At 42.9% G+C, this 16,408-nt stretch overlaps 1 protein-coding gene across 1 annotated transcript; it reads left to right on the forward strand.

The window, feature by feature from the left end:
• The first annotated feature begins 14,225 nt into the window (after positions 1-14,225).
• LOC104939267 (uncharacterized protein K02A2.6-like) lies at positions 14,226-15,417 on the forward strand. Its single transcript, XM_027276596.1, has one exon. It carries the CDS (start codon positions 14,226-14,228, stop codon positions 15,285-15,287), a length of 1,062 nt encoding a protein of 353 aa, XP_027132397.1. The 3' UTR covers positions 15,288-15,417.
• The last annotated feature ends 991 nt before the right edge of the window (positions 15,418-16,408 follow it).

Here is a 16,408-nt window from a genome sequence, read left to right on the forward strand (position 1 = left end):
CATCTTTCAACACTTCCTACTTCTCTAATTTTCTATTATCAGCCTGCTTCCTCTCTCTCTCTCTCTCTCTCTCTCTCTCTCTCTCTCTCTCTCTTTCTCTTTCTCTTTAACACAAACATCACTACACACACACACACACACACACACACACACATTTACACAAGCACATAAAGGTGGATGAGGCTGGGACTATCTGGGACTGCTACTTCTTGAATTAGGTGGAGCTAAAGTCTGTCCAGCAGCCTATTGGTGGAGCTTCCTACAGCTAAGTTTCCTTAATGTTTAAGGAGATGGTTCAAATCAAGGCGACATGTACCATTATCTGATTTGATTTCATTATTGTTCTTCTTATTGTTGTTGTCGTTGTTTTCATATTAAGGGTAATGCATTCATGTATGGGTTTGTAATGATAATATTGTCACCAAGAGGCAGACTTTTGCACGCTGTAGCTTTAAGAGCATATTTATGGGACAAAATCTTGATCTCCTTCCCTGTCTGTCTGAATGTCTGTCTGTCTGTCTGTCTCTCTTTTCTCACGGCATTGCTCCTGTTTAGAGCTTTTCTCTTTCTTGTTTTTTTTTTAACCCTTCTCTCATATCCCATCCCTCCTTATTCCTTTCCTCTTCGGACTGTCTACAGACATTAGATATGAGGTGAAAACTTTAGAATGAGGCCCAGAATTTTGTTATCAAGGGCCAATATGAAACTATACAGTAGTATGATTACTGTTTAGAAATGTAGCAAGAAAAGGATTCTAAGCATAAGACATTTGTTAATATTTCCTCTAAGGACGGAAATTCTAAATCAAAGCTTAAATAGAAAACTAAATTAGATTGTTTTAAAATAAAGAATGGAGTACTGTTGGCCATAAAAAAATAAGTTTAGTAGGTAGCCTCATGAAGGTCTTAGTGTCCATTTAGAGGCCCGGCTCTGTATTTATCATATTCCTGAGGATTATACATAGCCAAATAAACACATTATTTGCTAAAAGTAATGATTGATTGGTTTATTGGGACACATTTATCACACAGCTCCAGCTTCAAGTCATCATATGGTTAATTACAACAACAACCAATCAGAGACATGGATTTACTAAACATTGCTTTTAAAAATATGTTTCACATTCTCACTTAAATTTTTTTTATTTTGTGTGAAATCCTCACTATTTAAATAAATAGTTATTGATTAGATGAAATAGAAACAAAAAGAAAACCAAACTAGAAAGAAGTTCTGCTGTTGGTAGATGAGGTGACTGATGTGAAGCTAATGCAGAAGTGCCAAAAACTTCAGTTCCTTAAACGTTCACTTGAGACTGGCTACAGAACATTTCAGTCTCCATAAGTCCCCATGTCCAAATGTCCAACTTCACAGCAGAAATAAACATGTTTACAGCCTGGTACAAAAAACACTTTTGGTCTCTGTAGCTAATTTCCCCGTTCATGACAACTGTACTGAGGGTGAATTTATATACAACTCACCTGTTCACATTATATTAAGACTTGCATTCTTTATACTGTTGATGGTGATTATGAGCCACGGTGACAAGTGCAGATGATAAAAAGTCATAAAAGGTGAAAAAAGAAAATCAGTGGTTGTTTGCACCCTGATAAATACAAAAAACAGAAAAGTGCTGTAAAATCCGATCAAATTAAATGTTCAGTTCGCATGCAAATAATAGGCTGATATTATTCTGAATGAAACATATGGCCAATAATATTTTGTACAATCCTTCGAGTATTTTATGTCAAAACAAATTTGATGAATGGCTTTTGGGAATAATCGCAGCAGGTTGATAAATATAGGCTCAGATTCTCAGTTTTAAAAACTTGGCTCTGTTTCTTTGCCTCCCAATCTCCTCCTCCTCCTCCTCTGTGTCTCATGCCTTCGTCTCTCTCCTCCTATCCTTCTTCACATTCACAGTATGACATTAGTTGAGCACTCCAGCATTAAAAAGTGTATCATCTTCTTCATCAACAGTATCATCACGATCATAATCATCACAATTACCGCTATAGCTTTCCTTCTTACTTAGTTGCACTAATGAGGGCTGGTTTCTTAAAAGCATCTTAGCGTGACAGAACTGATACTATCCCAGTGTTTCTGTTTGGATGTGTGATACTCACTCTTCTTTCTGATGTCAGTGCTTTTTATGCTGGTTTGAAGACAGAAAGAGGTCAGCCAGCACTGTTGGGTTTCCACAGTTATTCATTCAAGAGTACTCATTTGCTGCACGTCATGCCATTGCTGCATAGTTAAAGACAATGGTTAAACTCAACTGTCTGGACTAACTGATCAGCTGGATTGGCTCTTTTAGCAACACGTTTTGTTCATGCTGGATGTATAAGTTTGAGCCTTCAGTCCCAGTGTACATAAATAATACCTGAAATGAAACTAGCACCATTTGTGACCTCAGCACTCCATATGTCACTCCATGATACAGGCACACCGTGGACAGTCAAAGCATTGTTTTTTACCTGTTATCCAGTGTCACTGTCACAATCTTCAGAAGTATTTTCACAAGCCCTTAGATGTACACTGTCTGCCCAGAAATCCAACATTTCAACAGAGCCAGCCACTGACGCAGCCTGCACAGCGGAACCTGCACTTTTTATCAGACTGATGCTAAACAGTTTTAGTATCTTAAACTGAGCTATGAAGAAGTGTTTTTACAAGCGGGTGCCTGTTTTGTTTTTTTGTGTGTGTGTGTGTCATGCATGAGCTGACGTGCAGACATCAGTGTGATCACAGAAATACCTTTAAACATGTGGCACTGCTGGGTGACAGGTCAAAAATAATGATTTGGTTTGTCCCTTAAAGCAACTAATCAATATTTTTATATTAACAGTGTATTAGATGACAATGTGAAAACAACGTGACAATGTGAAAGGTGTTGCTCACAGTGATGAATTTACAGAGAATAATTATCTGCAGCTCCCCTCAGCTTTACAGTGAGCTTTAGCTCATTGTTCTTTGGACGTAACTTTACTGTTTTGGTTCACTCTCACGGCTCTCACAGCAGCTTCAGTCAAAGCTCTAAAAACCTGCCATAGCCAGAGCATTTAGCAGCTAACGATAAAAATATTCCCTCCAGAGTAGGTAGAGGCCTAACAGAGAGCTAAAAGAGAGTCACAAATGGGGCTAACCTGAACCATCATGATAATCTCTGTTATCAAATGTAACATTTTAAATAGATGCTTTTGGCAACACAGCCCCTGTACGGACCTTGTCAGTCATCCACTTCCCGTCTTCACCCTCAACGCCCCCCCCCCCAAGGCGATGACTCCAAGTTGACTGGAGACCGGAGACATACAGAAAGATGGTTCTGTCAACAGAGTAGCTCTTAGATTCAAATACTTCATAGTTTTGACCACATGTGTTTTGGAAGCTTTAATATTTCATCACAGAATGTTCAGCTAAATGATTTCTTTCCGTCTATAATCTTCTATGAATCTAGTGAACCTGCTGTGTCGTCAGTTGACAGAACTCTACTCTTTGTTTGACTCTGGCTGTGTTTTAGCCAGGGGACCATGCCACTGTCTGTTAGAGTAAAGCACCGATGCAAAGGATCTATTACAGAGATGGATCTATATCTAACGTATTATAATATTTATCCCTGCTCTAACTGCCTATTTTGGTATAAAAAAAAAATTAAAAGTCTTTATCGAGATTTAATGAAATTCCCTGACTGATGACTGGACATGATTATTCTTTTTGTGTTGTGGAATGTGTATGTATGTGAATATGATAAAATGACTGTGTGGCGTGGACTGATGCCACTGTGGGTTTCTCCAGCAGGTAAGACTCACACGGATGTGATTTCAACTTGTTTATTTTTATTCACGATACACGAAGCAGCTCCGTCCGTGTCGTTCGCAGGCTTCTGGTCCTTCAGTGCTGCCGACATCCAGACGCACGTCTCTCCTCTCAGGTCTAGCACGCTACTGTGTTTTAAAAGGATAGAGTGATCAGCTCAACAGGAAACCGGTGTGCTAATCACTCTCACCTGGTGCTGCTCTCCTGAGCCCTCTCCACACCTCTCTCCTATAGCTGATGCACCACGCCCCCTCCACAGACTAGATATATGATGAATTTTTCTTCAGGATTTAGTGGTCTCTATTCATGTCTCAGAGGCTCCCTTTAGCAGAGACACCCAGCTTCTTTAAAATGTCACTCTCTGAACCAAAAATAAAGACAAAATCAGAAAAACACAATCATAGTTTAAAGTTACAAATACAGTGGAACCACAGTCATAACTAAACATGAACCAAAGCAACATTAATTGTAAGAAGCTCTCCTTCTTACATGGTGGGAGTAGCAATCTGTTGCTGAAGGAGCTGTTTAAGGCCTCCACAGTTTCCTGCAAGAGGTGAGAGGAGTTGTTCATGATGGATGTCAGCTTTGCTAACTTCCTACTCTCTCCACTTCCTCTGTGGAGTCCACACTCAAAAAAAATATTATTCACATTTATATTATTGTAATTCAATTACATAGAACATTCCCATCCATTTGAATTACATAGTTTGATATAAATTAATTGTGTTGGTCTTAATGACCATTCATTTATTCATTCATTTTGTTTCTTATTGGTTATTTAGAGTGCATTAACGCCATCTACTGGCCACTTGCAGTAACTGCAGGTTTAGTGTATGGTTTCTACTTCCCGTTGTATTCTCGTTTGAAACGAGTTTTCGTGTTCAGTTAGTACAAGCCTTTTCCAGAGCTAGCTGTGGTCCGTGGTGTAAATTCCATGTACAAGTTTCTTCAAAACCCGCACAGTAGTGTTTCCCACGGGGGCAATGCCGGTGAGTAACGCTGTGTGGAATGTAAGGTGTTTTGTATTAGACATTTTCTTAAGAGAATTGGGATATCTAAGAAAGAAATTGTGTTGCTACGAAGTGTAGATTTCTTTGTTTCCCATGTAATGGCGACTCATGCTCAGTAGAAAACAATGTATGTGTGTTGCATTTGGATTTGGAAATGACTAAAAAGGACAATATGAGCTAAAAGGTATTTTTATTTGTGTTTACAGTTACAGCTTGTTTTTGCACTGCCGTGTGTGAAATAAAGGTGAGGAGAAAAAGACCTCAGGATAAAGCAGCATCTCTTTTCATCGTTCACCTCACCTGGCTGTTTATACGCGCTGGATAGCTAAATACGCATTAAATCAAATCAAAGCAATTTTATTTGTATAGCCCAAAGTCACAAAGTACATTTGCCTCAGAGGGCTTTACAATCTGTACAGGGAGTGACACCCTCTGTCCTTAGACCCTCGGTTCGAGTGAGGAAAAACTTGCCCACAAAAAACCTTTAACAGGGAAAAAATGTGGAAGAAACCTCAGGAAGAGCCACAGAGGAGGGATCCCTCTCCCAGGATGGACAGACGTGCAATGGATGTTACGTGTACAGGACAGATCAACACAAACATATTGTACAATTACAATGACTGACAAAATGACAATGAATTACAATGAATGATAAAATGACCACAGTAGCAGATATGGTAGCAATAATGACAGTAATAATATGCGTAGTGGACGTCGTGCAGGATCACAGCAGCAGCCACGATCCACGAGAACCTGCTGGTCGACAGAGCACAGAAACTCTGGGGAAGTTTGGTTAGTAACATGCATTAATGAGACATGTCCACACACAGAGAGAGAGAGAGAGAGAGAGAGAGAGAGAGAGAGAGGGTTTTCGGGAAGGGAGATGTGACTGCATCTTCAACCAATACCGTGCCTGGCTAGGCATAACTAAGGGATGAGCTGAGCCAGCCCTAACTATAAGCTCTATCAAAAAGGAAAGTCTTAAGTCTACTCTTAAAAGTGTTGACAGTGTCTGCCTCCCGAACCCAGAATGGTAGTTTGTTCCACAGAAGAGGAGCCTGATAGCTGAAAGCTCTGGCTCCCAATCTACTTTTGGAAACTATAGGAACCACAAGGAACCCAGCATCCTGAGAGCGCAGTGTTCTAGACTCTAGAACACTGCGCTCTCAGGATGCTGCTCTAGAATCTAGAGGGATAGTAAGATACTATGAGCTCTTTTAGATATGATGGTGCCTGACCATGAAGAGCTTTGTAAGTAAGGAGAAGAATTTTAAATTCTATTCTAGATTTAACAGGTAGCCAATGCAAGGAAGCCAAAATGGGAGAGATGTGATCTCTGATCTTGGGTTCCTGTCAGGAACACGTGCAGCACATCTGAATTAACTGCAAAGTCCTAAGAGACTATTGAGAGCAGCGCTGATAACAAATGAGTTACAGTAGTCCAGCCTTGAAGTAACAAATGCTGATGTTTGTTTTTGCATCGCTTGAGAGACATAGCGTCTGATTTAGCGATGTTACGTAAGTGGAAGAAGTGCAGTCCCGAATTTGTTTTTATGTGGGCGTTAAAAGACAAATCCTGATCAAAAACAACTCCAAGATTCTACTTGGAGCTGGAGTCCAGGGTGATCCCTAAAGTAACTAAGTCTCTAGAAAGAGAGTTTCTGAGTTGTTTGGTCCAATTAAAGAACTTCAGTTTTGCCTGAATTAACACAAAAAATTGTAGGCCATCCAACTTTTTATATCCTTAAGGCATGCTGTGGAGTTTAGTTAAACTGATTGGTTGCATCAGCTTGATCGAAAATGTAATTGGTTGGCGTCAGCATAACAATGAATGATAGAGTGATTCCTAATAATGTTCCCTAAAGGAAGCATATATAAACTAAATAGAAGTGTCAGAACAGAACCTTGTGGGACTCCATGCAATCTTTGGTAGCATGGAGGATTCATCATTGACTGACAAACGAGATCGATCTAAGAATATGACTTAACCAGCTTAGGGCAGTTCTTGATGCCAATTTGATGTTCCAGTTCTGTAAAAAGATTTGGTCAATGGTGTCAATGTGGCACTAAGATCTAACAGGACAAGTACAGAGATGAGTCCTTGTCTGATGCCATTAGAGGTCATTTGAATTTGACTAATGCTCTGGCATTACGGAGAGCTTCCGTATGTTTGAGATTATCTTGCCAGACGATGAGATGTCTTCCAGTTTAGTGCACGCCATTTGCATTCAGATTTACGTGTCTCTTGCTTTAATTTACGAGTCTGCTGGCTATACATGGTGCTAGCCTTCTTTGTTTAATTGCTCTTTTTCAGAGGTGCAATAGAGTCTAGAGTTGTCCGTAATGAGCCTGTAGTACTATCAACAAGATGATCTATTTGTAAGGGCTAAAGGAAGCAGAACAAGTCCTTTGTACATTAGAACATGGCATTGAATTCAATGCTGAAGGAATCACTTCCTTAAATTTGGCTATAGCACTATCAGATAAACATCTGCTGAGGATTTCTACACAAAGGCTTATAGTCCAGTAAATGAACTCAAGGTTATTAAAAGGTCAGACAGAAGAGGATTCTGTGGAAAGACTATTAGATTATCAATTTCAATGCCATATGAAAGAACAAGATCAAGAGTGTGGTTCAGAATGAGTCGGTTTATTTACACTTGACAGAAGCCAGTTGAGTCTAATAGAGAGATAAACGCAGTACTAAGACTATCATTGTGGTGTGTCCACATGAATGTTAAAACACCTACAATAATTACTTTATCGTTTTAAGGATCAAGCCTGATGCAAATTCTGCAATTCAGATAAAAATTCAGAATAAGGACCTGGACGATATACTGTAACAAATAAAATTGGCTGTGATGTTTTCCAGGTTGGGTAAGTGGGCTAAACAAGACTTTCAAATGAATTATAAATTTAGGTTTAGGATTTATTAATAGACCAGGGTCGGTCTTAGCTAGGGCAATGTGGGCGGCCCCCAGGGCGCAGCCTCCGTGAGGGCCGCACAAGCGCCCGAAAAAGAAAAAAAACCTCGCCGGGGTTCGCCCAGGGCGCAAATGTGGCCAGGACCGGCGCTGATAGACTGAGTCAAATATGGCTCCAACTCCACCACCTCGACAGTACTTCGAGGAGCGGAGTTTATAATGACTCGGAGGAGTGGATTCGTTTAAGCAACATATTCCATCCCCTGCAGCCAGGTTCAGTGAGACCAGAACAAATCAATATCATAATCAGATATTAATTCATTGACTAAGACAGCTTTAGATGACAAAGACCTGATATTCAGGAGTCCACATTTAATTCTCTTATTTTGGAGACTGCAGCTCTGCTTCCTGGTCTCAACTCTGGGTTGTCGACATGGTTTTGGTCGACTAATAAACTTGGCCATGTTTCTAGATATGAGAGCGGCTCCATCCAAAGTGGGATGGATGCCGTCTCTCCTAATTAGACCAGGTTTTCCCAGAAAGGTGTCCAATTGTCTATAAGCCCACATCGTTTGCGGACGCCACCGATCGACGCCAGCGGTGAAATGACGACATGCGGCTAAACATGTCATCACTGGTCACATTGGGGAGAGACACAGAAAACTACGGAGTCCGACATCGTTTGGCATATTCCACACAGATGAAACTTTAATTAGTGACCTCCAATTGGCATAACCGGGGTCATTACCGCCGACGTGAATAACAATCTTACTGTTTTACGTTTATCTTTAGCCAGCAGTTTCAAAAAAGATTCGATGTTCGCTCGCTCGGCCCCCGGGATGCACTAACTATGGCCCCCAGTGACGCACTTCACGTTTCTGACTATGGAGGTGCCAATGACCAGATTGGCCTCTCAGTGGGTGTGTCGCTGAGCGGGAAAATCGGTTAGAAACGTGGAGCGGTTGGTGTACCGTGGGCTTCAGTTTGGGGCTATCTCCTCCTCGAACAGTCACCAGCCTCCCGGCTGCTCGGGAACTACCGGGGACGGCTAGCAGAAGCTACCTGCGGCTGTACCGCACCGGCTACAGGGACTGGCTAACTATCTGAGCTACTGACGTTCGGTGGTGCGGTACCGTGCTTCTAACCACTGACCCTCGCCTCTGTGAGAATGTTAATAATGTTCAATCATATATTGTGTGTTAAGTGTCTATTGGTGTGTGGATAGAATCATGACAAGATAAAACAGCATGTGGTTTGTGCAACTGTAAGACACTCTGGGGTAATATATAGAGAGGTGCCTGTTGTTACCTAAGTGAGCAGAGAAACAGGAAACTTTCCCAAGGTCCGAACAGGAAATTTCAGGATTAGAAACAGCCACGAGATGTCTTACCCATAGGTTTCAGCTAGCCGCATCCTGCTTGGAGTTGTCTTACCATGATAGGCATGAAGAGGTATGTTCACGTCCGGTTAAGAGTGTAACACCTATTTCCTTTGTGTGATAATAAACGACCTGAACTGCTGATGGGCAGAACTCAGCTGATGTGATGGGAGGCAGACTGCGGAGTCTGATATGCGGGGTTCTCCCTTTGCAAAAGGTACCTTTGCAAAGTTAAACTGAATTGTGTCTTCTTTAAACTGAATATCTCCTGTAGTCCCACTAGGTCAGCAAACTCGGGGGGGTTGGAAAAAAAACCCAACAATTTGGGGCCTCGTCCGGGATTCGGTTAAAAAACCAAAAGCTGACCAGGACAAAACATTGGCCATAAGGACCAGGTACGAACGGGCGAAGGACACGGGCCGGCAACACAAAGGTAAGCAGAAACTTGATCTGCATTGAACACCACTAAATTGAAACGTGTCCTAAGTCCTAGTAGTAACTTGGTCTGTAAATTGAGAGATAACATTTTGAGAAAACACAATGTAAACTGTGAGCTATCTAAGCAAGACCAGCCTTTTTGAAACTGTGAGCTATCTAATAGCAAGACCAGGTTTCTGATAAACTGTGAGCTATCAATAGCAAAACCCCTTTTTGAAACTGTGAGCTATCTAAAGCAAGACCCATGGTTTCTGATAAACTGTGAGTTATCTAGTAACAAGACCAGCATTTTTGAAAACTGTGAGCTATCTAATAGCAAGACCAGTGTTTCTGATCGACTGTGAGTTATCTAATAACAAGACCAGCATTTTAAAATAAATGAAAACTGTGAGCTATCTAATAGCAAGACCAGTGTTTCTGATCGACTGTGAGTTATCTAGTAACAAGACCAGCATTTTTGAAAACTGTGAGCTATCTAATAGCAAGACCAGTGTTTCTGATCGACTGTGAGTTATCTAATAACAAGACCAGCGTTTTAAAATAAATGAAAACTGTGAGTTATCTAATAGCAAGACCAGTGTTTCTGATCGACTGTGAGTTATCTAATAGCAAGACCAGCGTTTTAAAATAAATGAAAACTGTGAGTTATCTAATAGCAAGACCAGTGTCTTCGAGTGTGGCAACTCCCACAATATTCTGACGAGGTATTGTTTTAGCTGGGTTTGAGGCCCGGGAAATTGAGGACCCCCGAAGTTTTTTATTTTATTTATTAATTTTTTTCTTTTCTTTTTTGTTTACATTGTGAGACAGAATAGAACAAGACCAGAGTTACTTGAGTATAATTACTGTGAGCTGTCTAACGTTTTGACAGCAAGACCAGAATTAAAAAGTCCTGTGAGTTCCTACTACATCCCTGACATAATAGAAACACACACACACAAACACACACCCGGGTAATGCATGAATGTTAAATGTGTATGAGTGCTAGAGGAAAGTGAGCTGAAGCAGCAGCACTGCCGGAAACCAGTCTCTGGTGTAAACGTAAGGCAGTGGCCTGTTGAAGTAGGCCACCGAAATCTAGATTGAGGATCTGTTTGCTTTGTGTGTAGTACAAAAAAAAAAAAAAAACAGCAGTTAGTATATCCAGACGTAACATTTTAATAATTCTGGCAGTACTACATTGTACCAATTGACAAGATGGACGGAGAATTTGACAGAGAAGAGAAATAGACAATGACGGGTGAGGACCTGGCAGTTCTTACAGGACCGTAACTGAACAGCTAGTAGAAATGCAGGGAGTAGTAGGTATCATGCACGAGAGTAAAGACACGACTGAGATCATGAAACAGATGAGAGAGGATGTGAGTAAGGTTTTAAAAGAAAAGGGGAAGACAGAAAGTGATAAGGGACCGTTAGGAAAGCTGTTGTGGGCCGAAGTCAAGAAGGCAGGAGAGGAACACGAGAGGGCAAGACAGGAAGAGAAGAAGGGGGGGTGGTTAAAAGGAGGAAAGCATAGGGCTATGCAGCTCAACGTAGAAAAGAGAAGAATAATGTGGAACAGATGGGCCATGTGGTGGCAGGCAGCACAGCACATGATGACAGAGCAACCAAAAAAGATCTCGATAAAAGACTCTATTCAAGCACCTCCCCCTTACTCACCAGCACCTCTTAGTGCCACACCAGCCACACAGCCAACCCCGGTAGGAATTTATCCCATGTTGCAGATAACCACAGGAAAATTGTATATAGATCATGCAGACCAGTTAGGTTCCGGGTCAGAGGTAGCCTCAGACGCAGGCGCGAGTACCAACACAGAATATCAGGACATGGTTCTTAGCCCGCCCAAAAAATCTCTTAACGTGGAGGAGGAAACACCTCTGCCGTTCGGTGACAGACAGGCCCGAGACTTGAACACAGAGCACACAAACACTCTTAAAAGATTACAAGAGATGGAAGAGAAGGTGATGGAGCAATTATCCGCGTTGGGGAGGCAGGTGGGAGAAGAACAACAACAAAGTTATTGCTCGCCTAAAAATAAAAGCACGCCCGTGCTCACAGACCCTCCCTCAGACGAAGAATGGGAACCTCTTCCGGGCGCAGTAGGGACAGCACATATAACCGCTGAAGGGAAATGGCAATCGGGTGGCAAAAAGGGAGAGAGAGTAGGCATAGCTATGGAGTTGAAAGGAAGGTGGCAGGAACCCTCTGAGGGGGAGGACGATGACCTGATTGACCTGGGTCAACACGGTAGCTATACTGAGGTCAGGTTAGAACAGAACCAGAAACACCCTAGAGACAGAGCAGAAAATGACAGACCTACGCATCCTATGACCACTAGATCACGAGCACACGCCAACCCACAACATCAGGCTAAGGAGCTAGGTGGCATGGTGAAAAGGGCCCTGACACAATCTGATTGGCAACACACACAAATACCTCAAGTACAGTACTCTGCCTCTGCTAAAACATATAGAATTATCCATAGCACTACCAACACTGCTATCTTAGAGCATGAACTCATCACAAGACATCGTGGTAGAGAGAAGACTGATCACTATCAAACTGAAGATATGCTCAACACATTACCAGGCCACCTATGGGCAGATGGCCCCACAGATGTTGGCCTCACAGATTGTGCTCCTATCACATTTTCAGTAAACACCAGCACACCCCTATGGGTCAGACAGTATCCACACAAACCTCAGGCAGAAGCAGGCATACAAGACACAATAGAAGGGCTCCTGAAAAAAGGAGTGCTAGAGCCCTCACAGTCAGCATGGAACACCCCCATTTTGCCTGTAGAAAAGAAAGGAACAGGTAAATATCGCATGGCACATGATCTCAGGGCAATCAATGACATACTAGCCACACCCATATGTAGCTCTGGCTAACCTAGATCCCTCGCAAAGCTGGTTTACCTGCATCGACCTGGCAAATGCATTCTTTTGTCTCCCATTAGCTGAAGCGTGTAGAGACATTTTTTCTTTCACATTCCAGGGACAGCAGCTACGATACACCAGACTACCACAGGGCTTTGCCCTATCACCAGGACTGTTTAACCAAGTTCTAAAACAAGCACTGAGTGACTGCCCCTTACCTGAGAACATAACCTTGATCCAGTATGTTGATGACTTGTTGATAGCAGCACCAACAGCAACATCCTGTTTAATAGCTACACGCTCAGTTCTCCAACACCTGGCTGCCAAAGGCTTTAAAGTCAGTAAAGCTAAATTGCAGGTAGCTAGAAAGCAGGTCTCTTTCCTAGGACGTATGATATCTCAAAAGGGGGTCAGCATGTCCCCTAATCACAGATCCGCTATCTTACATCACCCTAAGCCAGTGAAAGTAAAAGACATGCTCTCGTTCTTGGGATTGACAGGATACAGTCGTAACTATGTAGCAAATTACACAGGACTGACACAACTACTGCGTGAGCTGGTGAGACAACAGGGCATGCGTAATCTCAATGCCAAACTTGACTGGACACAAGACGCTGAGACAGCTTTTATCACCCTCAAACAGTCACTAGCAACTGCAGCAGAGCTAGCCACGCCAAACTACCACCTACCTTTCCACCTAGATGTCTCTGTAACAGAAACCTGCGTGAATGGTATTCTGTTCCAGAGAAAAGGGGGAGATAGGATAATACTGATGTACAATAGCGTAATGCTAGACAACATGGAAAAAAAACACCCACAGTGCACACAACATGCAGCTTGGATAGCGAAGCTAATACAAAAAACTGCACACATAGTAATGGGTCACCAATTAAACATCCTGACAACGCATAGTGTGGTGGCATACGTCAACTCAGAAGCGTTCACACTCACAACACTGAGACAGAGAAGGCTGAGTAAAATCTTAGAGGCGCCAAATATTTCATTCACACATGAAGGGAACAACATGGCAGACCAAATAGGAACAGGAGAACCACATGAGTGCGCAGACAGAGTCCTTAAAGACGAAAAAGTCAGGACAGACTTACAAGCCACGCTAATAGAAGGAGCCAGAGACCTGTTCACTGATGGTTGCTGTTTCAGACATGAGAAGGATGGCCCTAGAGCGGCCTATGCAGTAGTAGAGGACAGAGGGGGAGAGTTAGTGACACAGAAGGCAGAAAGGCTGGAGGGACAGCAGTCAGCACAAAGAGCAGAAGTAATGGCAGTCATCGAGGCACTCAGGCTAGGAAAAGGACAGGAAGTCAACATCTACACAGACTCAGCATACACAGCAGGAGCAGTGCATGTAGAGTTAGGACAATGGATTAGAGCAGGATTTTTGACTACAGGTAATAAACCAATCAGACACGAGACTGAGATGAAAGAACTTGCAGAAGCACTACTACTCCCTGAAAAAGTAGCAGTCATAAAATGTAAAGGACACGGTACCGGGACAGATAAGGTCACACAGGGAAACAACGCAGCCGACCAAGCAGCAAAACAGACAGCAGGGTATCTGGACAGGACTGAGGAAAAGATACTTATGTGTTCTGAAACTGAGTTGCACCCAGAAATAGACATGACTAGAGTATTCAAACTACAAAATAAGGCATCTCCCCAAGAAAAGACACTGTGGAAAGCCAGAGAGTGCACAGAGACAGACGGACTTTGGAGAGGCCCAGACGGCCGCCCCATCTTACCCCCAGGACTAAGACAGACAGCCATGGAAGAAGCTCATGGGGTGGGACATGTGGGCGTTGCTCAGATGATGAGAAACCTTGACCATTGGTGGCATCCTTTTCTTAGAGACATGGCCCAGTATTTGATCAAAACCTGTGAGCAATGTACGAAATGTAACCCCAGACCAACTATTAAACCAGAGCTAGGAAGGTACCCCCTAGAGGCCAAACCAGGAAAAGAGATTATCATAGACTACACAGATATGATAGACTCAGTCAGGGGTTACAGGTATGTACTGATGTGTGTAGATGCGTACACAGGATGGCCCGAAGCCTGGCCAACCAAAAAAGAGGACAGTAAGTCGGTAATAAAGTTTCTGGTAAATCAGTACATCCCCAGACATGGTTTCCCTGAAAAAATCAGGTCAGACAATGGTACACATTTCAAAAATCAGGACCTCCAAAAGGTGGAGGCCATGCTGGGGCTTAAACATGCATTTGGTACAGTGTATCATCCTCAGTCACAAGGTAAAGTGGAAAGAATGAATCAAACCTTAAAAGTCAAATTGGGCAAAATCTGTGCACAGACCAAATTGAATTGGCTAGATGCTTTACCACTAGCTCTAATGTCTATCAGAAGCTCAGTAAACCAGACCACAAGGTTTACACCGCATGAGTTGCAAACAGAGAGAGCGTTTCCCGGACCACATTCCAGACTTCCTTTGGTTCAGCATGAGGAACAAAACCTAACCTCTAAAGTTTTTTTTCACGAACTGCAGGGCTTAGTGTCAGCATTCTCCAGACAGGTCACAAACCAGCAGGAAGCAGGAAACCACACTCCATCTCCAGAAGCAGAGTGGGTCCTGCTTAAGGTCGTCAAAAGGAAGTGGTCGGAGCCACGGTGGACTGGACCATTCCAGGTAACAGAGAGGACCTCCCACGCCGTCCGCCTGAAGGGAAAAGGAGACACCTGGTTCCATTGGAGCCAGTGCGCAGCAGCTGAGGAGCCACAGCGTTCCTTGAGCGAGATTCAGACGAATCTCCAAGAGAAGAGCACTGAGTCGGCTGACTCAGAAACAGATCCCACCAACAAAGGGGCAGAATAATCCCCTGGTGGCGATCCAAGGCTCCAGGGTAGTCTACCCCTGGAGTCCGAAGAAAGAAGATCATCAGAAGGGAGGAGGTGAAGAGGCGCTCCTCTCCTGCATGTGACGTGCCAAGTCACCAACCCGAAGACTGAAGCCTACAAGGCACAAAAGAAGACAGATATGTGTCATGTGGTTACAGATGTGCATAGTTGGTTGGCTAATCATCCTTGCAGTGTTTATGTGGGCCCTGTGCAGATTGGCCATTACAGGGCAGACTAATATTTGAATAACTAAAAAAAAAAGGGGGGTGCAAGGTTCGATTTTAAGTTTTATTACATATTCAGTTTTAATTTTCATTATTTTAATTTTTATTACTTATTCAATTTTAATTTTTATTACTATTCAGTTTTATTTTTCATTCATTTTATTTTAACAGTTTCTCTAATTGTAGTTTCCATCATCCTGTGGGCCTACTGTGAGCTCCCCTCTTAAAGTTGCAATTTAGTACTTAGGCAATCATCTAAAGCAACAAAATGAACCAGTGGGTAATTGTAATAATAGGTTTGGGGGCAGGGGACACCCCATGGATCCTTAGTTGGACATATAACCATTCTGTTGCCATAACAGTGGGCCCCAATGCCACAGCTAGGATTGAGATACCCATTAAGTCTTTAAAAGGGTTCTGGTCGCAGGCACCAGTCTCAGGGGACGGTTGGCAGAACCACTGGTGGTATTTAACGGGTCATGTCCTACGGTTGGATTGGAGTGCTTTGGTCACCACCCAGGAGGGATCTTATTGGGCTCCCGGAAGTAGTAAGGAAGCGCAGTTCTTTAAAGACAGAGTAACCCTGAAACATGATTCCGACAAACTGGTAATGACCTTCGCCCTGGATGGAGGAAGCATTAGGCCTCCAAACGCCAACATCTTTAATACATCTTGTTGGGGTTTCCTGTTGTGGGCGTGGCATTCTGGAGCCGACCCTTATTTTCCCGTTGTAGTATGTGTAAATGACACTATGCGATCCACAGACCAGCCCAAAATGACGAATCAGACACGACAGGCAGGTGTAAACGTAAGCAGCGTGTCATTGGATGACGTGGACGGATGGTTTCAAATGGTGACAGGAATTTCAGGAACG

The sequence above is a fragment of the Larimichthys crocea genome, unplaced genomic scaffold (genome assembly GCF_000972845.2).
Source record: "Larimichthys crocea isolate SSNF unplaced genomic scaffold, L_crocea_2.0 scaffold461, whole genome shotgun sequence".
Classification (NCBI taxonomy): Eukaryota; Metazoa; Chordata; class Actinopteri; family Sciaenidae; genus Larimichthys; species Larimichthys crocea.

Bases quoted from the DNA above. Each gene is read 5' to 3' on its own strand.
- LOC104939267 (XM_027276596.1), top strand. From the start codon at position 14,226: ATGGAAGAAGCTCATGGGGTGGGACATGTGGGCGTTGCTCAGATGATG.